Below are 24664 nucleotides of genomic sequence, written 5' to 3'. Positions count from 1 at the left end.
GAAGAAGTCTTTTGTGAATCACCTAGAAGGGATAAATGTGTTGGAATGGCTATAAACTTACTTTACAACGAAAACATAGACTCAGTGGAATTTAGCAACATGTATTCTCGCGCTTCATCATCACCCTGGGTGAGTTCCATAGGTAAAGGTAATGTAAATTCCCCCGTGTATATAGCACCGTGCCATGAAGTCACACATAGTGGTGTGGTGGGCCCCAAAGATTCTTGATCTCGAACTATTTTGCAGGTGATGTGATCAGCACCATGCTCCGGCAGCCTTCATCCTCCAAGGTTGCTCTCAGATACCCATAGGCTGGGTGCGGAGACAAGGCTGGATAAATTCCAACCAATTCCGGGAATCGAACCCGGATATCCCACGAAGTTGTCAGACTAGACCAGCGCGGCTCCTTGAATGAGTTTCATATTTCGATTATTTCAATAAATTTAATATATTTGCTTGTTTTTATGGATTTTCTTCACACTTAAAATGTCTCACTTATCATATACAAATAACCGTTGACTAGACAATTATTTTGAAACAAAAGAATTGTAATTTTGTTCTATTTCTTTCATAAATAGCAGCTGCATTAGTAGTAATTAAACTAATTAATTAATTATAAGAATTATTAATTAATTTATTATTATTATTAATTAATTAAAGTATAATAAAACAATGGTAATGTGAATTTGTAGAAAGTTTTCGAGATAACACCCCCCTTGATGAAATCCTGCGTACGCTACTGCTCCTGTGGGTATGAAAAGCCTCACCCCTGACTTGCAGTGCTGCGTGTCGAGAAAATATTTCGACTGTCAGTGTTAGTGGCACACACAATTCTGCAGTAACTTACGAACTTCTGATTACTGTGTACTCAAATTCCCTCGCTCATTACTGCAGAATACACTTCTAAATTGATAAGAATTTTTTTTTGATTAATACAAATACAGAAGCGGACATAGTTAACATTTTTTTTCCTCTGCTGGAGAATACTGTCTCGGCCAGTTCGACAAGAGCGGCGACGCGTGTTGTATGAGACTGCTTTGTTTTGTGACTCGTAAGCAGCGGAAACGGGTGGGTGCTGTCTAGTGTTGGGCGATATATCGTCCACACGATATATCGTTACGATATTTCAGGGATATATATCGTGTCGGCGATATATATCATGGAGACGATATATCGCCGATATCACGATATGGAAAAATATCGTATGATATAGTGTGTGACGATATTTTCTTGACGATATATCGCGATATCGTCCATCCCTAGTGCTGTCTGATGTACACTTATCGTAATGTATAGCTGCAAATGAAGTTAATCCTCGTATGCTTGCATTGAAGGAAAGATCATTTTCACAGTAGGTTATTTAAAAGGTGTAAATTAGAAACCAGGATCACTTTTGGAATACATCAGCATACCTACAACCCCCCCCCCCCCCAATTCCTTCTCTGGCCTTTGCAGCCTGCCATCTAGCGTGACCGTAAAGAAACAATTCGAGATCTGGAAAACCATTGTGTGTTGTCACAGAGAAAGCACCTCCCCTCCTCTCCAGGGGAACACCTTCTTCCGTGCCCCCTTCTGAACCAGCGCTTGAAGTGAAAGGGGGGGGGGTTGGTTGAGTCTTTGGGTTAGATGGTGGGGGAGGATGCTCATATGGTTTAACATGGTGTCAATGAGACAGCCGGGGGGGATATTTTTCGAAAACTCTAACTGGGAGGGGATATCATCGCCCGCAACCTCTTGTCACTTCGAACACTGGTCTGAACTCTCGGTACTAAAGTGAATTTCCCCACCGACCACCACTGTTCTCTCTACGTGGGTGTTCTTACAAGAATTGGCAACATGGAAGGGACATGTGGTGACCACGCCCATTATCAAGATTGTGAGAAAGATAAAGTTTGACTTTAACTTTGTCCACAAGAATACATCTACTGGCACCACTCTTGCACGATACCTGCACAAGAAGGCCCCATCCTCCAATCACATATCTCTATAAGAGGCTGTAGAAAGTAATCTCAGTCGTCCTGTCTCTTATCAATTTCGCCTAACCACCATTCATCATCAGCGCCGCGATTTGACAAAATTAACAAGAAAGCGACGCAAAATATACAATAGAAAACAAGAGACTCAAGTCAATAAGCGTGCAACTGTTTTATAGTGTCTTTTTAAGTGCTTGTTTCATCATTTTTTGTACCCAGTTGCCTGCATTTACAAGAGTTTACTGCCTATAAATGCGCCCCCTGGTGATCAGGGCGATGGGAAACGAAAGTAGCTTCGCTTCAGCTCATACAGGAAAGTAAAGCTTCTCGGTGACGGTTCGTTATACGTTTGCGCTATAATGAACCGTAATTACATTACAACACCCTTAAGTGATAGATTTGATCACGGAGGGAGGGACATGATAATATTATTATTGTTGTTTGTACTTTGACGCAATGTTTCAAATGTTTAGCTAAATCTTCAACACTACTGTGACAAGAGGTAGCCGTAGGGAAATTCCTACTGCAACTAGAAATGCTTTGTAGCAAACGGCCTCCCCGATGGCTCAGTGGTAGCGTCGTCGCCTTGTAATCAAGGGGTCCGGGGTACGATACCTGATGGGTGCACATAGTGGTTCGGATCCCACTTTAAACTGTAGGTCCAGTCCTGATTAGCCTTACTGTGCATAAAGTGGACTTAAAACAACAACTCAAAGGTTTGTAACAAACCGGCTGATTTTTTTTTTTTTTTATTGGCGACTATGTAATTCTGATCCTTACAAACGTGGTGGGAAATATTGTAACTGCAGGAGTATGGATTGTTTGATATTTTCAGATAACTTAGCAGTCGAATTCCCTTTACATGTCTTTAGCCAATCAATGGTACACTGCGCTAGCTTAATAGCGACTGTGGGGGTGTTATGCTGATCCGATCACAAAAAGTCTGCACCTTACAAGAAATGTTCCAAAGTGAAAATAAGGGATATTGTACGTAATTTCAGATTGTGTTAATTTTATTCGTTAGTGCGTGTACCAATAAAAGTGCAGAAATATTGGTTTCTTGCATATAGTTCTTTGACATCCTTTTTTTAAACATTTAGTCGCATTTGGCGACTAAGTTTTCAGCCTTGAGCCATTGTGGCGCCTAAATGTCGAAGTTTAGTTTCGGACCCTCCGACCACTGCAGTCCTCGGGAATAAATACCTTAATTGCTCGTGAATATTTTACTATTCGTTAATACCCAGACACTCGTGCGACATTTTCAACGTAAGAACCTTGCACTTCCTGCGGATTTTCCAAGATGATCCTTCATTTCGAAGTCGACTTGGTATCGTTTCGCCCCTGATGTTCCGGGATTCTGTGTCGAGAAGCCCCTAAGAGAAGAATCAGTTGACATTAATAATGAACTAAGCAATTTCGGAGGAAATAGAAGCGAGGAAGCTATTATCAGGTTATCCTAATAACTAAATGCCCTTCGCGATTCGTAGAAACCCGAGTTCGTCCATTGGCCGCTGCAGGCATCAATCACTGCACTGTCGCCGTACAAGCCCAGCCCCCTGCGCAGAAACATGTGCACCCCTCTCAGTTTTCGTCACGATTAAACCGTTCGTCGCAACGTCAAACGGGGCGTTGCTCCAGCTCTAAGAGAGGAAGGAGTCAGGTATTTTGAGACTTGTTGTTTCTCTCACACACAGAATTCAGCTCATTGAAGTTTCTCATTCCAAACTCCGTCCTGGGATATTTTTCGCAGATCGAAGCCGGGAGTTTTAGATTCGAATCCTAAGTACGACATGGACGTATTATTGGGTTTGTTCATCTAATGTATCACTTTGTCATTCATCCTCATCGCCACGATTAGCTTATTCAATATAGCGCTGCAGGAAGAGGATTTCGTTCGAACACAAAATAGTTCGTACGGACGACGCTATATAGCGTACGGAATCGTGAGCTTCTTCGCTCGAGCAAATCACTCTCGAACAGGCAAAGCGAGCAGTACACACTCGAAGATCAGTAGTACACGTGTAACCGTAATTTGTCTGTGGTAGTAAGCCCTCAAATATAGATCGTGAAGTAAAATACTCAGTGAAATTGAAACTTAAGTGGACATAGTTATCTCCATGTTAAAATGTAGTTTAGTCTATCTTACCAATACACAGATATGTATGAAAATGAAACGATTGAGGACTGAAACTAACAGGACAGATATTTTACATACAGTATATGTGCCTACGATTATTGTCGCATTAAAATTATATTCCATTGTATACGCTCGAGAGTGGGAGACTGGAACGAGTACAAGACTCGACTATTCAGGGCGGAAAGCGACGTAAGTTAAGGTTAATAAAATGAAAAACTTGTGAAATATTCACACTGGACCTTTTTCATGTAGGCTATAGGGTGTTTTTCTTAGAGTGATATAACTTTGAATTGAAATAAAACACACAAAAAATAAGTTTGAAGCCAATTGTGTTTTCATTTGAAAGATAACTTTCTGACATTTACTTTTTGAAAATAATTTCCGGCATATGTCCACCACGACTAGCTGTGATGAACCGGATTCGATCAGTCCAATTTTGAACCACTTTTTCAAGTAATTGGGGACGTATGTCGTTAATAACACGAGTTATGTTGGCTTCCAAAGCGTCAATTGCTGCTGGTTTATCAGCGTAAACCAGAGACTTTACATGTCCCCAGAGAAAATAATGTTGTTCGAAATTTATCAATAGTTCGACGAATAAGTTGCTCTGATTGATGATTATGTGCACCATACAAATTCCGAAGTGCTGTATACGTTTGGTGAACAGAACATTGATTTTGGAAATATATTTCCACAATTTGTAAACGTTGTTGCGGCGTCAGTCTTTGCCAATGCTCACTGATATGAAATGACAAAACATCATGTCATCAAAACAAAACAAATGACAGCTATCCCTATCGGAAGTTCTATCACTCTTAGAAAGCAACACCCTTTATAAGCCTTGTCTATTGACATATGTTCAATACTTTAATTTTCTAGAATACGCCATCGATGTAGCAAATTTATTACATAGTGCAAATAAAAAAAATGGAAATTCGTCGCTGTTTGAACAATATTGTTGTATCTGTATCGCAAGACTGGTGGAATGACATCCGCTGGCTTGATGAAGTTCATTTTTCGGCCCACTTTTATGCACACGTTGGTTATTCGGGACTTGACCTAGAGTTTATAGTGAGATCGGAATACTTGAAATGTGCCACCAACAGAAATCGAACCCAGACCGCTCTTTGGTTGCAGCCCATCAGCGCTGCCCACCACACTTGGCGAGGCCCAGCAAGTCCCATTGCACGTGTTCAGTGGGCCATAGAGGTTTTCGTTGTCTGGAAAGGTTGAGGATCACTTGCATGCTACCACCAGCTGCGGGAGACACTCGATCACATTCGCTCCCGCCCCTTTATTGAACCGAGCGAGTGAGGACTTCATCTGTCAGCGAATGGACACTCGCCTCGCGCCCCGACACGCGAGACGAATCGGCAGAAAATGGGATATAAATCCCGATATAATCGAAATAGCCTCCCACTCCCGTCACGATACGCCCAATGCTCTGCTCTCCGGTGTTTTGTCAGTTGCCAGCAGCGTTGCGTCACGTCCATATTCCACGCTGAAACCTATCACTTTTTAGGCGCCCGCGGATGACAAACGTACCATGGTTTCCTGCCTATTTGACGCCGAAGTTGAATTTCATTTCCCTCTTTTAGCATTCCTCTCTGGAGCCTATTTCAATCCACATTTGTTGGATGCCTTGGCAGTTGTCTATGTCCCTATTCCAGGTGCCTTGATTTCTCCCATGAACAGCTTTGCAGTAGCCTCGGTTTTTGCACGGAGAGCTTTGCCGGTGCCTCGATTCTTTTTTGTGCATCTCTGGAGGTGCAACGATTCCTTCACCGACGTCTTTGCAGATGCCCCATGATTCACTACCATATTTGCAGGTGCCTCTCTTCCTTTCACTTTTAACTTCTCCCAGTTGCCTTTTTACACCCGAAGTAAGACTTTTAGATAAGGGGATATTTCCCCGTATACATTGAAGGGTGCAAAATGGCCTAATGTGCCGGCGCACCCAACCAATCAGTCAATCAATCATTCGCCGGCATCTCTTCAGATGCCTTGATTCCTTGGTCGATATCTTTACAGGTGAAAGGATTCCTTTTTCGGCGACTTTGCAGGCGCCTCAATTCCTTCGCCGACGTATTTGCAGGTGCCTCGATTCCTTCGCCAACTTCTTTGCAGGTGCCTCGATTCCTTCGCCGACGTCTTTGCAGGTGCCTCGATTCCTTCGCCGACGTCTTTGCAGATGCCTCGATTCCTTCGCCAACGTCTTTGCAGGTGCCTCGATTCCTTCGCCAACGTCTTTGCAGGTGCTTCGATTCCTTCGCCGACGTCTTTGCAGGTGCCTCGATTCCTTCGCCGACGTCTTTGCAGGTGCCTCGATTACTTCGCCAACGTCTTTGGATCTGCCTCGATTCTTTCCCTGGCGTATTTTAAGTGTCTATGTTCTTTAAAAACATGCCTTTACAGGTGGCCCAATTCGTTCTCCAACCTCAGTGCAGATGCCTCGATTGCTATTTTGCTGCCCACTTATCTATTCCGGCAACTTTTTGTGAGACTGCATACTTTTAGCCGTGGCTTCCTGTGTATTTTAGCTCCAGCGAATCCCCTTGCTACTTAGACGTTCTCCTCTTCCAACTCTTCCAAGAGAACGCTTTGACTTATAAATCAATAAGAGCTCACTCTTTTTTATCTCAAATGTTGGAGGGGAAAACAGGAAGAGACTTTAGAAGACGGCGGAAAGAAAATGAGTATTTCCGCAACATAGAAATCAAGGAATGAGGCAGTAGAATCTTGAGTGAAGATTTGGTGCCTTAAGTGATTTCAAGATTGCTTTATCTGAAAGAAAACAGATCTCCTTTGTGCTTCTGAGAGAAACTCTAGGTTCTTTGATTTTTAAGAAAGAAGAAAATTCCCTCCTGCTATTTATAGAAATGAATCCTTTCTCGTGGAAAGGTCATAGTGGTTCGGATTTCACTTTAAACTGTAGGTCCAGTCCCGATTAGCCTTACTGTGCATAAAGTGGACTTAAAACACCAAATCAATCAGTCGTGGAAAGGTCGGAATCGTTCACATAATCCTGTAATATCATCATCGTTCTCCAGCTTGGATGAGCAATCTTTACTTTTATCCTGGCTCTGGTTTGTTAAGGTAATTGTGAAGGTGTGTCTTATAGATATACAGGGTGATTCAAAAAGGACTTTACAACATTGAAAGCATATAGAAATTTATTCAGATAACTTACAGGGTCGGTTGAGGTGCCATTGCAAAGCAAAACACATCAAGTTTGTCATACAACATTCATGTTGGGTCGATGTGGCTACCATTTGTAATGCAGCATACATCCCACCTGAAGTCGATTTCATTGCAGACTGTCACCAGTAAGTCAGGCGTTAATTCGAAGCATCAGCTCAGCAAGATCAGCAGGAGGTTGATAATAAACAATCCGGAGGTTCTCGTCGACGTGTTTCGGAGGAGAAGGTGGAAGAAATTCGAGCGGGATTTCAGAGAAGCCCAGGTAAATCGCTTCGCCAAGCGTCCAAGCAGTTCAAAGTAGAAAATTCGCACACCATGCCTTAATGGTTTTACCATCAGGTGCTTCACCTCCATATTCTCTTCGGTAATTTCTTTGCACTGTAATGATTGATTTGGTCTCTGCATACCAGAATACAGATTGTGCGCGCTGCTGCGGAATCGCCATTGTGCTTTATGCGATTGTGGCGCTGCATAGTGGGAGGACTGTGAACTTCGAGGTCATGCAATAAAATTCTTTGAGTTTCTCTTTCGTCTAGTACAGTCACCGCTATTTTCATTACTTTTTTATTCTACGTCTTGTGTTGTTTTAAGGAATGAAACTATGTTGGTTCGAAGCAGGAATTGTTCTCTGCTTATTGACATCTTTATTTCAATTCATTGCCATCACATTGTGTAATTCAGACCGAATGAAAATGGTGGGTACTTTCGCCGTTGGGGTACCACTCGCATTCCATTATGTTTCATAACCTTTTAGCAATGATGAATTGAAATGTGGGAGGTTTGGACGGAACACGTTGTATATTTGTTTCCTCTTATACATAGCTAATTATATTATATATGTAATTGTTTTTCATTATAAATTACATTTTGTGTAATAGCTCTGTACTCAGTTAAATGAAGTTTTAAGCTAAGATAGTATGTTTGAAAATGTACAATTATACTGACTATAAATTTTTCAGTAGTGCAATCTAATGTGAATAATTGTACTTAGAATGATTGAAAGCATGAAAAGTTTATTGGCAACCCTAATTCATTCACACACTGCTTGGAATTAATGAATGAAACTACTATACTCTATCCCAGGAATCTGTGGAGCAAGACCGCGCATAGCGGCGCAGAAAGGGGGAAATCGAGTTGGCAGAGCGAAGCAGTACACGCTGCTGTGAAGGCTGGTAACTGCATGCTTCCCCCTCCATGCAATCCCGTTCCCTCTCACGTGTCCATTTGCTGCAGCCGTGTCGCGTCACCTCTTTCACAGGTGAAAGAGATAGCAGGGACAGACTATAACATTTTTAAAAATTTGATTTACTTTTTTGCCCTTTTTTTCATAATGCATTGTTAACAATATGGTGATTCCGAAATGCACAACCAGTGTAGGCATTGATTTGGATACTTTTCGTTCGTTTTTGAGAATGTTCCTGTAGTGTTCTTTAAAGCATAGAATATGGAATGTTTGGAGCTTGCCCCCCTCTAAATTCCACCCTGCTACGAGGAAAGTCATCCATAGCAAAAATTGTGAATTTTCACTGTACTCATATGCTGTCAATGTGTTCCACGTTTTGGTTCTCTGTGTGTGTGTTTCTTTACATGTTATTTTTATAGTGTTTTGTTTTTTCTTCCATTGTGAGATTTTAAAGATGTTCTTTCCTTTCCAGATCAAACGGTACGAGAAATTGGAATCTGTGGAGGAGAGGCGGAAACTAGCAAGGGAGATATATGACAACTTTATCATGAAGGAGCTACTGTCACACACACACGTGAGTTTAATTGCATAGCTATATACATATCATTGTATTCAGAAAGTTACTTTTTGAAAGTAACAAAGTTACAGTACAATTACTTTATTCGAAGTAAGATATAACTCCTATACAAATTGTATCCTTCATGAACTGCAAGCAGATTGCTCTTTGACTAATGACTAAGACTAAAATTAATTTTCATTAATTTATAATAAAGCTAGTATATTAGTTTCCATAAAGTTTGTTGTTGACTCTGCATCATGAGATCAGTTAGGGAATTTGCTTGAAATGAAGTGGAAGTTAGCTGTAATCTCAAAAGCCAGATAGAAGTGGCGATGGGACTTAATACTCGTACATCTAATGTCCAGTGGGAAAAATAGAAGTGTTTCCGTAAGGCCATGAACACGATTCAATTCTCATTGAAACAGAGAGTTTCCAACTTTTATATCAATCAGGGAAGCAATTTCTGATTTTGGAGAAGATTTATGCCAGATGAATGTTTTATGTTTTGTAAAATACAGTCTGATTCATTTGAGATATCACAAAAGGAAACTAAAATATTGCAGAAAAGAAACACTTTGTCGGCAGTTATTGATATTTACTTAAGTAGGCTGGACACTAATTTCATATCCAAATCATTAACACTCCACAAGTTATCTTACTATTTGGCATACACAGGAAATGGATGTACTATGTAGAAATTTCGGCAAAAAATCAGGATCAACCAGGACTCGAACCCAGTTCTTTGACATACAATGCCACTACTCGACCAACTGATCTACTGAGCTGCGTTAAAACAGCAAGAACCGAGAAATCAGGGCTGACAGCTCAGTCGGTATTCAATTTCTGGTCGAGCCTGCATTGTTTGCTGAAATTTTTACTATTGATTTGCTTTATTTTACTTCGCCTTTTGTTCCACTTTTGGCTAATTTGCGAAGATGGGGATGAGTGATATGATGAAATGGTTGAATGGACCCTCACAAACATCCATGCCCAGGCCGGGATTCGAACCTGGAACCCCTGGCATCGTAGCATTATTCTACTCAACATGTTAGTCGTGGTGGAAGTGGCACAGTTCATACTACATGGACAAATTGTTCCATGTAGCATTTTGAGTGATCTGTGCAAACGTCACAGTTATATTGTGTAGGATGTCAGCGTCATTGTGTGGTGACTTGATGTACCCCCACATTATGTCTCTGTAGGTCCTTGTTACACTCAACAATTTTGCATACCATATGGTGCACCATTGTGGTGTGACTACCATGTTTGTCTCTCATGTATTAGGACCTCCATGCAGCGGAACAGATTGGAAACCTGTTCACCTGCTCATATTCAAACTAACTACTCAGAGATATGTACATTATCTTCTTGTGTGGAATGGTTTACTTTCCTGACATCTCAAACAGATCACACTGTATTTTCCTGGTTCTTCTAGAGTCTGTGTAACAAAATATACTTTGCTTGACATACAGAGCAGTTCTGATTCTCATATCATCCGAAATTCCATCACAAATGAAAAGGAGTAGAACATTTGATTAAGAAAGAGAAAATTTAAAAACAGTAAACGATGAAACTTAATTGCAGTTTCTGCCAACTACTCTTCATGAATTCGGAAAAACACAGCCGGAAGCATGTTAATGAAGAGAAGCGTGGAAGAAATTTCCAGCAAGCAGGAAACTGGAATGAAATTTCTATTAGCCCCGTCTTGCACTGCAAAGGGCAAAGGACATTATTGAAGTGCAGAGGGTGTCTCAGAAAGCAATATGTGGAAATGGGGTCTTTTCTTGCTTCCTCCGATACACAAAAGTGTATGTATGGAGGAAGTAGCGCTTCTATTTCATAGTTCTGTCACATCTTTCATTTGGTGAAAACAAATTCTTTGAACTTGTAGGACGATTGGAAGCTTTCTCAGAACAGTTTTTGCTTTAAGGAAAGAGTCTGTGTGAATACCAGAAAATTGGTTCTGTTGATTGTATAAATGCACACCCACCGTGTAACCTACCTGCTGATAATTTTTTGTGTTTGTTTGTTTGTTTGAATGCCTTGAAGAGAAAAAACTCCATGATATGAGAGACCACCATATTGACCAATTTCTACATAAAATATTTCACACAAATAATGATTTCAATTAGAGAAAATTTAAAATAAATAACTCCTTTTAAAGTTACCATTGATAACTGAATTTTTTTTGGTCTATTGTTGTTTCAGCCTTCATTGTTTTCTAATTTGTAACTCAAACGTTGTTTAGTCCTTTGTGTGTGCTCTTGAAAAAAGACCTGGGTATATGTTGTTGCTTTTTTTTTTGGTAAGTTTTATGTCCACTTCATGCACAGAAAGGTTAATCGGGACTGGACTACAGTTTTAAAGTTTGATCCAAACCAATGTGTGCCTCCACTGGGTATGAAACCAAGGTGACCACATGCCATTTGGGATGCCTGTACATGCTAAAATGTCAAATTAGTCAAGATAACAACAAGAAGTATTAGGGGCGCCTATTTAAACGTTTTCTCTCCACAACAAAAGTGTGTGAATTATACTTTTATATTTATTATAATAATAATAACATAGTAGCAGAATTGTGCACTAATTTATGGACAACTTACAGAAATATATTGATAAAAAATATTAACAATAATATGAATACATTGATATGTATTCAGTCAATACAAATAGAGTACTGATTAGTCTGTTCTGACCTCACATGTAAATATAAACCATGTTAGTAATCTCTTGAATGTGTTCAGACATGTTTTGATCTCTTGTTTGTTCTGAAGTGGGAGTAATTTATTGTTTTCTTTTCAGAATTACTCAAAAGATGCCGTGGCTCATGTACAAAAGTATTTAATGAAGAATGAAGTGCCAGTCAATTTATTCGAGGTAATTATATTTTTTTACACACTGGAGTGACGATTGTGTGAACAGAAGTTGATATATTTGCTTGAATTGATTGTATGCATGTACTTACCATGCAGAAATCTTTTTCAAAATAATGGGGAAGGCTATTTTTTACTCTGTGCACTTGTCGATTTCAGTTTCTTGTGGTAGATATAGAACAAGAAGACATATTCAGACCGAGTAGGGGGCCAAATCTTGCTAAGATTTCAACTGGATATCAGGAGTAATATTTTATCTGTGCTCTGTATCTGCAACTTATCCAGTTTGGAGCTTGCTGTGTCTCGGTGGCTGTGCCAGAGGGTGGCAAAACACCACTACCCCCTCCCCTTCACAAAAGAATAGATAAATAAATATTGTTTTAGACCAATTTTGTATTTTTTGTAGGGCACTTACGTGAATCCACTTATTGAGAAAACCCTGAGGTTGCACTCAAGATGAATTCACCAAAGCAATCATCTGTCTGCTATTGACACCATGTCATTGTTTACAAGTTACAGGCTATATATCAGCAAGATAGAATTTACAAATAAATTTCACTTTCATACTTTTCATTAAGGATGGGGCCAATATAAAATTTACTGATGTCTGATACTCTACCAAACCTAGGGTGACCAGATATTTGTTTTGCCAAAAAGAGTATAGTCTATAGGTTGAAGGTGCGCAATCACAAAACATAAAAAGAAAACGAAAATAAGGGTGGCTATTTGTTATTGCTTCCATTATAGCTCCTATAAAATAGGACTACACTTTACAGATTCAAATTACTTATGGGTCTAATGTAATTAAATTATGATTAAATCGTCCTTTATTGCCAGTCCAAACTCTCCACACTGAATTTCACTTTCATTACTTGTTCGAGTGTTGACACCAGGAGTGTACTTTTTCCTCTCGCCAATAAGTTTTAATAACACTGAAGAGTCTTTCACAATCAACATTTGTACCAGGCAGAGTAAATAAGATTTTTATAACAGGCACAATCACTTTTAAATTTGACCCAGCCTGTACTGACCTCCACTTACACATTACACATCATTGTTTCTTTTCTTTCTGTGGATTTTAACGCATTTTTTACGTGTAAAATAATGAATGAAATTAAATAGCAAGGAGAAGAGTATATTTGGGGATTTTTGCAAATTCAAAAGAGTATAGAGTATATGAACCTCTAAAAGAGCATAATGCTCTTAAAAAGAGTATGTCTGGTCACCCTAACCAAACCAGTAGAAAAATGCAATGTTCTTCAAAGAACATGAATGATTCGTTAACCTCCTTAATTAATGTATATAGGAGCCATTCCATGTGAAAGTGGGCAAACAAGGTTAATTTATTTTTATTGAAAGTATCACTTATTACATATGATATTCAAGGGAAAACTATGTAGAATTTGGAATTATTAATAAAAACATTAGTTTCATGGCTTTTAAATAACATATTGTTTCAATCCTATTTCTTTTTATAGTAGATGTGGGATTTTATGTTTGGTGTTTCCACTTAATTTAGTTTCATTATGATACAGTATTATACCATAAGAAAACTAAATTAATTCTAATTTCGTTCTAATTGTCTCATTTTTTGTTTCTATATCTTAAGCTCTGAAGTATCCTACTTCATTTCTGAAACAAACCTTAGTTTGAAGAAACGATTCATTATAATTTTCATAGCCTTTGCATTGTTCCATAATCCTATATGTCCATGATGTCGCACTCGTCACAGGCAAAAAATGTTTATAAAACAATAATGTAGTAATATTTTTAGAAACTAAAAGCATCTAAATGTAGAGTAAAGTTTGCTTTGTGAAAATAAAATGAAATTATTTCAGTAAACACATATATTTCACAGTTTTTTTCTGGAAGACTGAAGAAGGTCCTAAAGTCAAGTCTCGGAAGTGTCACACCCATCTCAATTACAAAAAATGTATGGGATGGGGATGTTACGTACCTTTCAGTCAGCTTAGGAATTTACCCTTTGCTCATCTTGGCGTTGTCAAAGGACTTTTGTAATCACCAGTCGTGGAAAACAAAACTTACTATTTCACCTTTATAAACGGTTTATATTTAGATAAAATCTATACCACTATTCTCCCCTTGCTATGGTAGTTTCAGCTTGTTGATAAATCTCTGTTAAATGTTACCAGGTCCTGGCACATCAAGGTTAGTTTACTTTCAATTTGACACTTTTTGTCCATGACATCATAAATATTTGCAAACTTAAGAAACGAACAAACACAATATTTTAACTACATAACAAAGAATTTCAATGGAATGTCCAGGTCATTACAAGGAATATTCTGAATTTAAGTAACTTCCATCAAGGAAAATGGAATTACTTGAGTTGGTAGAGTTACATATTTGAAGATGCTAAGAAAATTATTTAAAAATGAAAGTAAATTTGTCTTAATGTCACACCCATCACAATGGAATTGCCCACAAGGTGATTGCAATGGGTTTGGCCTTTGAAAAGAAATTGCGTACTTAGACAATAGCTTTACTTGAAAAAGAATATGCCATATGAATTATGTCCTTACATTCATAAAAATGATGACAATGTGACAGAATTTTGCAGCAATATACCAATATGATAATGATAAAATGTTGATTATTCTGTCCCATCCCAAGTTTTTAGAGAATTGAAGAAAAAATAAGTAAATTATCAACCTGAACAAACTTGAATTCTTTGGAAAAAAAAATACACAGAAATGTATTATCCCACGTCTGTGCTCTTCTTGCAAAGGACCAAGACACAATCAGTCTGAGGACAATGAAAGTATATGGAATAGCAACCGGGAATATACTTGAGCATTCTTCCATGTGGTGGATTATGAGTATCCTCTCACCAAACCAAATGTTGCGAGAACTGCCAAATTCTGTCATGTGCTACATTCTGTGTATTGCATTGGCTAATATTCCATAGTCCACACTAAATGACAACACACAACCATTCCAAGAACTGTGGCATCTTTATTCTCCCCCCCCCCCCCTTGCAATAAACAGGAATGAAAAACAAAGCTTGAACCTTTCTGTTTATCTCCATCCTGCATATATACCCTGATACAGAAAATAATGCTGTTTATTTCATTTTAAACTTGTAATAATAGTTTTGTTGTTGTAACATTTATTATTTTAATTTCAGCCATATATAGAAGAGATATTTAATCACCTACGGGGAGAACCGTTTAAAAAGTTTTTAGAAAGGTATGTTCTTTAAATTTTTATTTATGCATTTGCATGTTCGTCATTCATATATGTCTTCCAAAGTATTGTGATTGATTAAGATAACCTTGCATAAGATACTGTATGTGTCGTTAACTTTGAATTATTTGTGCAGTACATATTTCTGAATGATTGAGGGACACACTGACCCACACACTTCAGACATCTTGCTTTTGACAAACATTTATCATGTCATATCCCAGTAAATTCTCTGTTCTTCATAAAATGCAAGATAGCCCGTTTACTTATCATTTGCATTTTGTGTTCAAGTTGCTTCCCCCATGTTTATTTTAGTATGGGACATGTTTACAGTCTATTCAACTCCACGGACCGCTGAACACAAGAGAAATGTTAATTGGCACAACTTAACATTGCAACGTGATGTTTTGTGTGTTCAGAAGCTTTGAGTTATGTTACAACAGAAATGCAATTTTGTGTCAAGAAACCAAGTTGGTATTTTATCTTTTTAAAGGAAAAAAAAAAGAGGGGGGGACATCATTTTGACATGGAAAACTAAATATTGTTATTTTGAGGGTGTACTCTAAATTTTACATTTGCAAATTTCACCATTATATTTCTATTTGGCAAGAAAATGAAAGAAAAGAAAAATCTGAAGAATGATCTGAAGTTATATTCCAGTGTACATCTTACAATAGGCAATTTCAGACATCTACAATTATGTTACAACTTTTTCCATGCTGTTACAACAGTGGTCATTTTCTGAACTGATTTGTGCGTATAATAAGAATGTTCTGTCTGACACAATTGGTATCAATGGTTAAAGTTCATATGCACCTTTGTAGAATAGAGATTATAACTGTTGGGGCACAGAAGTAATATTATTTAAGTACAAATTAAAGTTCACATTTTTTTTCTTTATACATGCTCCACCTTTCTGGCATATTGAATCATTTCTAACATTTGCAAATATGTTAATTCTAAGAAGCAGAAGAGTATTATAATACCTACATTATTGTGCAGTGGGATTTTTTTTTATAAAACATTGAAAATACAGAGGTTGTTTCCGATCTATGGTGACGATTTCAAACTGCATCTACTTTAAGAGAAACCATATCGCCACCATCAAGAGTGCTCTATTTGGTGTCCCTGCATCTTGGCAATTGCCCGACAGCGAAGTTTCCACTGTAGGAGACTGGCACGAAGTGTAGTATGCCCAGCCTCAACGACTCCTCCAGACAGGCTTTCCATAGCCCTTCAATGGTGCGGGGTCTCCTGTGAGACAAGGCTCGTTTCAGTAGGCTGAAGGTGCAAAGTCCATCGGTGAGGCATCAAGTGACTTCACTGGAATGTCTGTGAAACGAATGGCACGAATTCCAGTTTCATCTGCCATTTTTTGGAGGAAGAGCCGGGTTGAGGGAGATGTGCAACTAGACACCTTGTTTTGAGCTTATGAACACACCCCTTGCGTCGCTTTTCCAAACCCAAATCGCGGTGAATGATGGTGTGCACTGTCTTCAGTGATGTTTGTAGCCAATTCGCGATACTTCTCTGTGTGGCTGGATTCTCCCTGATGACCAGCACCCGGACATCCCGAATTGTAGCTGGTGTGTGGCTAGTAGCAGGCCGGGGGTTGGCCTGTTTCTGCCCCACAGGAATCATCCCACGCCTTGCCTTACCTGCCCCTTTCAACACCCATGATATGCCATTCTTGGACACAGTGAATCCACGCTCCTTGCACAGTTTTATAATGGCACTATCACTGTAGTTTACGTCGGAAAGTGCAGATATGTAACCCTCCCAATATGCACTGATTTTCGGCAGCATTCTTCCCTATACGCACTGGCCACACCTGTCACGCACAGTCAAGGGTCCAACGTGCCCACACAACTGGCAGCTTCATTCTCTTCCCGCTTGGTGGTGCTGCAAGAGGTGTTCAATTTCGTCACCACAGATCGGAAACAACCTCTGTAAATTACATTGATCCCCAAGGTGTTCCCAATATTACTGTATTACTTTTGTTCATAAAAACATAAATGTAATGTAAATAGGAGGCAAAATGCACTAGGTGGGTCTATCAGGCACCATCTTTGAATGTGTGTTATTAGAGACACTCATGACAGTGATGCTAATTTTGGTAATTATTATAATTAATAAAAACTACACCTCTATAAACAAAAAAAAATAATGAAAAATTATTATGGTTCTTTTGAGTTTTAGTGAATGGTAAAAATGTGTGTGGCACTCATTCAATAAATGGTTATTATTTTTTATTAATGATGATAATTTTTATAATTATTATATTTATAAATAACTGCATATATATAATCATCAAAGGAAGCAGTTATTCAATAACAGAATGGTTTCTTGAACTTTAATGATAAAAGAAAAGTGTGGGACTTACCCTCAGGTAAGTAAGTTTCTCATACAGCATGGGTAAGCTAGGTTTAATAGCTCATCTTGTATAATTTGCACCCTTAATGTTCTTTTTATCTTTTCAGTGACAAATATACACGTTTCTGCCAATGGAAGAATTTAGAACTTAATATTCAAGTGAGTATATACAATTACTTCTAAGCCAGTGTTTAATATTCAAGTGAGTATATACAATCACTTCTAAGCCAGTGTTTTGAAGATTTTTTGTCATTTCAAATGAAAGATACATTTTAAAAGCTATTATTTGTGGAATGTGGAATGTATAGGACGTATCGATTGGCATTAGGTGTGATCCATGGTATCAGTATTAGAAAGTATCAGTTACATTTTAATTACTAATACAAATCTGATACTTTTTTAAGTTCTGATATCCATCAGATGTGCAAAGTTCTGATAAAAATGTGTTTTTTGATGAAGATGGTGTTACTTTTCTGTGGGCTGTATGTATTACAAATAAAACAAACATACCATTCACTCTTGACTCAATTTGCTTTTCTCATACACTGATTTACATACTTTATTTTTAGTCACCACTGGAAACAACAAAATTACAAGTATTTTACCATTTAAAGCACAAAAAAGGAATAAAAGAAACCATAATGTAATGAATGTTGTACAAAAGTAATTATTGTACACATATTCAACATTTTATCCTAAAGTATGGTGTCTAACATAAGTCAATAATGTCAATATATATTAGGGTGGTCCATGGGGGTAAAAAAATCTATGATTTCAACGCATAGTTGCTAATTTTGTTCCATTAGGTCTAGATATACTCTGTGCAAAATTAGGTCTAGATATACTCTGTGGCAATAGAAAAATATTTACGGGTTGCTCAAAGTCCTCAAAAATGTTCCATTCCGGCTACATGCTATATAAAGTATAAAACAGTTTCACATGTATTAATACCATGTTGTTATAAAACTTAAAACAAATAGATTATTTTACGTTACTTCTTAGTGTTCAAATAGGTTTATTCAGTTAACTTATAAGATGAGATAAGTGTACAAAGAAAAACAACACTGGATAAAAGCAGTGTTTGGAAGTAACTAGTTACAAGTAACAGTTAGTTCTTTTAAAAAAAATGTAAGTGTAACTTTTAAAATGAAGTAACTATCTGTAACAGAGTTAATTTTTTTCAGCAGAAGTAACGTTTCAACAGTTAATTGTTATTGTCATGTAAATTACTGTCAATTTGGCTACCTTTTTTTTCCTCTTCGCCATTCATTTGAGTTTCGACACTTTCCTGTCAAACAATTGGAAGCTGTGTTTGGCAAACACAGTAGTAGTAGCCTCAAGCAATACCATATTCCTGGAACTGCCCAAGTGGCAAGCGTCAAGGCATCACTCCCTGAAGTGATGGTCAAGGACAGTCTCCCCTCATCCCTTTTCTCTGTCCATGGAATTTGCCAGAATATAGTTTCACAATGAATGCGAGAGTTGTCATGTGACTCGGGTTCGGTCATCCATTGCAGAATGTCTATTTGCATGAATGAGTGGAACAATAATGGTACGCAGAAGATAGCCTCCAGGGAATTTTTTTTGCGAGCTCAGTAGTCCTTTACGAAATCCTTTTTTAAGAACAGTGTGATAATTGCAACACGCATGTGGCAAACCAACGAAGAGGAAGAACCTAGCCATCACACACGCTTGTTAATGTAATCTTCTGCAGGACGACTGGAGGGGTGAGTTTAGAATGTAATTCTTGGCTTCATTGATAACGCACAAGCACTTTAAATCTATTTCTCTCTGTCACACTTTCTATATACCTCAACCACCACCCCTTCCTGCGAAAATGTAATTTCATAGCGTTTAGAATTAGATGACCAACCAGCAGATATTACTATGTATATCCCGATTCTTATAAGTTCTTGAAAGTTAAATATATTTAATAAAACAGTAAATATGTAGCTTCCTTTGTAGCAACAGTATGGCATTTGTTTATTTCTTTTTCTGGGCTCGCAACGGGTAACAAAAATTGAACGAACTAAAAAGAAATATTGAATCAAATAGAATTTTTTTCTTGTGACACAAACAGGGCATATAAAACTGATAAATTCGTACTTAAATTGTAATTGTTCAAGACTTGTGTGGAGGAGGGGAAGGGGAGTGAGGTGTCTGAACCCTTGTTTACTATGCCTGAGAAGAAGGGTGGGATTTCGGAGTTATTTTATCACTAAATTTCAAGAAACTATTTTGTCATCGATTCATTGCTTCCTTCATTGTTTATATGTGTGCAGATGTAGCTACTAAAATTACCATCATTAATAACAAATAAGAACCAATTATTGTGCGCACATATTTTATCATTCATTAAACGTAAATTGCATCAATGCTTTTTTTTTGTTTACATAAGTGCAGGTATGTAGTAATCGTATTAATTATAAAAATTGCCATAATTGTTACAGGCTTGAGTGTCATGTTGGAACACACATCCAAAGGAAGGGGGGGGGGGGAGATGACAGGCCCACGAATGGAAATTTGCCTCTTAGTTATTTATGTATGTTACCTTTGCGACTTTATGAGCAAAAGTAATGCAGTAACATTGGAAACTGCACCATGTCACCAGGGACCCTGGGTTCGAATCTGGCCTGGCCACGAGTGTTCTTTGTGAGTGACTCTTCATCAATTTTATCATATCACTCATCGTCGTGATTAGCCAAAAGTGGCAGAAAAGCTACGTAAAATAACCTAATTCAATCATGTGTGTGTGTGAAAGAGAGAGAGAGAGTAACAGTATGTTAGGTGGTATAAAATCATTATTTCATGCTATTTCCATAAAGTTAGTAGAATTCCCCTCCCCCACTGCAAATTTCTAAAATACAATACCGATAATATAAATATATGAAGACTTATATTATGTACCAGATTATTGATTGATTACACTGGGGAACAGTGAAATTGCGGCACAGTGTTTGAGAGCTAATTTAGGGCAATTTCATGCTGCTGAATAATGACATAATAATATATTTCCTGAATTGGCTCTAATTTATGAAATAAATGCAACTAAACCAAAATGGCGGAAACATAAGACATACATATAAATGAACTTCCAAGAACAATTTAATATTTCTTTTTGTGATTACAATCTTTGTACCATTAAGAAATTTATTTATTTATTTGTAAATTGTTGCTAGGCCTGTACAAGGTTGATTGTATTTGTAATATGACAATGGAAGATGCAATTCACTCTTGACTATTCGGTTTCCACCACATATGCAGCTATTACATGGCTGTTGATTTTAGTCCCCATAGTAACGCAAAATTCTTTATTTTATGTTACTCATTTTCACTAAGCACTGTATACATTACGTAAAATTGAGAATTTTGAACAATTTCAGCCCATTATCAAATTTTGATATTACCGAGAAAAGCGTGGAGTAATTTTACCTCCTACATTTTCCATGGTGTGTTTATTTTTATAACTGGAGTCAATTCAACTGAAGCAATCATATAATTGGCAATCACAGCTGTTTTGTGTGCTGAAACTGTTATTAAACTTTATGCCACAAAATAAAATCTATTTTTTGTTCCCCAGTGTTATTTGGAAGAAAATTTCCAACAGAAAGTAACTGTAAAAGTAACTGCAACTAGTTAGTTTTAAAAAAGTAACTTTCTGAACACTGGATAAAAGTCCTGCAACAGTGGTATTGCATCATTACCTCAGTTGGACTGATTGTGAAGAGAAGAAATTTAGAAGGTCCTGTAGAAGTAAATATTTTAATGAACTCGTCTACCACTCAATTCATTGTTTCAAATTTGTGTGTTAATTTGTTGTACGGTGGGGGGAGGGGGGTGGCTGGAGTTGAAGTGTTCCTTTTGTTTTCTTCCAGTCTTAGATTTTATCAACCTTTCGGACAGAAAGTTCACGATGCTATTAGTACCACAGCTAATATATTTTCAAACAGTTTGACTATTCAGTCTCTAAGAAATGTTTTGACTATACATGAAATTTAGAGTTAAACTGGCTCCTCTGAGATGTACCAGTTAATATATGTACTAAGAAGTGTACTGTTTAATATTGATTACAACTTTCGGAATTTTACATTTAATAATTCATTAAGAAATCATATTTTTTTTAAAAAAACTGAAAAGTGTCAATTTTAAATTACTTTCCAACTTGTTCTAGAAATGTGCATTATTTGTTGCGAGTGTTTTGCATTCTACATTTTGGCTTAAATTCCACATTTTGGAACATTTTGTCCTACTTTTTTCTTATAGCGATCTGGTAACCCTAGTCAGATTTACACCAACACAATTTTTTGGCAGATTTTAACTATATAGAATCTGAAAAACAGCCTACAAACGTTTTGAAAGAACGTGTTACACTCAATATTATTTCCGTTCCACAATGCACATGTTATCTTGTGGCAGTAATCAATACACAAACATTTTCGGGGGATTTTAAGTACATAGAATTTGAGAAGCAGCCTACAAAATTTTAGTCATAACAAGTTACATTAAATACGTTTCCGTTCCACAATGCACTTACAATCTTGCCACAGAAGTTCCTGTTTGTGGCATTCTGTGCACTCGCACTTTCACACACTGATATGTGCCTGGCCCAAACAACAAGTGATCTTAAAACTCCTGTACTAGATTGCCGATAGAGATGGGGCTGTAATGTACTGAATGTTATTTTTAGTTTTGTGAGAAGCAGGTGGGGGGGAGGGTAAAGAAATGAGAACAGTTGAAACTTGTTTACTTCCTGTCGGGTGGTTCTCGTGCCCTCACAACATGACAGAGAACATTTTTCCTCAATAATGTTCACACAGCTATCAATTGTCAGCGTGATAGAAAAGGGGGGGGGGGGTGGAGTATTATTGTTTTGTACTATTTGGTAAGAAAAGATGCCACCTGCTTCTAATTTCTTCGTCTGTAATTCCCTTATCCTGTCATCGATAATATAAGAAAATTGAAGAAATATGTTGTAAAAGTGGGAAATTGGTAGAATATGTCAAAATATGCCTTATCAAGTTTGTCTATTTCGGATGATTTTCATCAGATACATAATGATCTCACCCCAGTATTGGACCCGATGCCAAATAGAAAATATGTTATAACTAAAAGTCCCGGGCCATACTTATAACTATTATGGAGGTCCTACATGAACATACTTTATGGTATGTTTGTACCTTTTGTGGATAATTTATTTTTGTTAACATAAATCTGAAGGGAAGGTTATTAGTTTTGTTCCCAACCATGAGAAAAAAGAAAGGAGCTGGTGCTGCGTACTGTTGTGTATCACCAGGAGGAGAAAAAATACATTGTTATATATTTTGTATAATGAATGTTCTTTGTATATCTGGTTGGCTGTTAAAATTTTATAAAATTTGCATTATGTACTTTGTCCACTTCATATTAGTACTTGACGTGACCTGTTCTTTTGTTTCTTTTTCAGTTAACAATGAATGATTTCAGTGTACACCGAATAATAGGGCGAGGAGGTTTCGGCGAAGTGTACGGTTGTCGGAAGGCTGACACGGGTAAAATGTATGCTATGAAATGCCTAGATAAGAAAAGGATTAAAATGAAACAAGGTGAAACATTAGCACTAAATGAAAGGATAATGTTGTCTCTAGTCAGTACGGGGGTAAGTTGCTAACTAGCAGTATTATATTATAACTTTTATTAGTATACCTGAAACAAGTAGTTACTTTTTTTACATGAATCTGATTAATATTGCTCTCCTAATTTTGGTGGTCACTGCCACTATCAACCTTGGAATTATATGCTTTTGAAATTAGAACAATAATAATCATATTTGTGGATATTTGTTTTGGGTATATTAATGTCTCACCAGATTTTTCATTCCTTGCAACATGACTCTTGATTTGTATTTATACTAAATAATACAGTAAATTATATTTTGACTGTGGTTTCTATTATTTTGCTTACATTTAGTTCCAGTCCTCGGACCTTTTTCATTAGCAGATGACCATCAAGATAAGAGTTATTGCATTATTTTGCAATATACATTGTATCTGGTAGAATTACTTGAATGTATCTCCTAAACCAGTAATGCCAGAATGATTATTTTTCGTGACACAAGTCTCCAAGTTTTACCCCTACGTATAAAATAAAATGATTGCTATGTACTGTGTATGTGTGTGTGGCACATCACATGGCTAAACATATGGACTACAAATGTCTGTTTTCACAGTGCAATAAGTCCAATTCTATTCTTGGTTTTCTGAATTTCAATCTCCGTAGAGCAGGCATGTCCAGCTTCAATCAAGTAGTGATCTAATTTGTATTGTCACAAGAGACAGTGAGCTAGTATTAATCGTTAAGCACCGTAGGGAAAATATACAAATAACGCAATAAATAATATAATAAAAGTAATATGTGTTGAAATGAAATGGCTTACCTTTTTGTTAGTGAGGCGTCTGAGCCTGCATGTCGTTCACCAGTCTTTGGAAGTCAATTGAGTATTCAGTGAGGGCCAGTTTTAGGGAATCCTCGAGATGCTCATCTGTCGTGTTTAACGTTGTTTACTCTTCGTCATTTTTAGTGAAGAGAATGCAGATTCACAGCAATATGTTCAACCGAAATATGTGTGCACAATTTCACTGCATCTTCTCAAATTGGGGATTTTTTCTCTGGGCAGGAACTTCCAAAACAATTCTTCTTCAACGCAACTCTTGAGAAAGATGTCATTTTTTAGTGTTGATATCTCATCCTCAAGGGATGGCTGACTCATTGTGTAGTTTTCACTGATAACGGCTGCAATTTATTAATTTTCAAATCTGTATTCTACAAATACGCTAATTTTGTTGAAGTCACGGAATCTGTTTTCGAACTCTTAGATAACAGAACCGATGTCACTCGCATATTTATCTGTATAAGCAGCAAAGTCTGGATATTTTTCCAGATGGTCCTGCATGTTAGGAAAGTGATCAAAAATAGTATTTGCTAAATCAGTGAGCATTAGCTCGAATTTGGTTTTGTATGATGAAACTGTACTCATCATTTCAGCAATGCATTTCTTTTTTGCCTTGTAGTGTAAGGTTCATTTCACTTAATTTACCTGTAAAGTCGGCTAGAAATGCCAGATCAAATAACCACTCATCACTTTATAATTCTGGTTTCTCGTCTCCCCTCTCCTTCAAAAAA

At 37.4% G+C, this 24664-nt stretch overlaps 1 protein-coding gene across 1 annotated transcript in view; it reads left to right on the top strand.

Moving 5' to 3' along the window:
• Gprk1 (G protein-coupled receptor kinase 1) overlaps positions 1 to 24664 on the top strand; it is a 292624-nt gene that overhangs the window by 222528 nt on the left and 45432 nt on the right. Inside the window, exons 4-8 of the mRNA XM_083123371.1 lie at positions 8967 to 9068; positions 11856 to 11930; positions 15075 to 15136; positions 17614 to 17665; positions 22950 to 23141. Coding sequence (XP_082979497.1) covers positions 8967 to 9068; positions 11856 to 11930; positions 15075 to 15136; positions 17614 to 17665; positions 22950 to 23141 — 483 coding nt within the window. The remainder of the gene's footprint in view (positions 1 to 8966; positions 9069 to 11855; positions 11931 to 15074; positions 15137 to 17613; positions 17666 to 22949; positions 23142 to 24664) is intronic.

Source organism: Lepisma saccharinum, chromosome 6, assembly GCF_977018435.1.
Source record: "Lepisma saccharinum chromosome 6, izLepSacc3.1, whole genome shotgun sequence".
Lineage (NCBI taxonomy): Eukaryota > Metazoa > Arthropoda > Insecta > Zygentoma > Lepismatidae > Lepisma > Lepisma saccharinum.
Note: the sequence above shows the minus strand (reverse complement) of the source record. Positions and strands in the feature narration are given on the sequence as shown.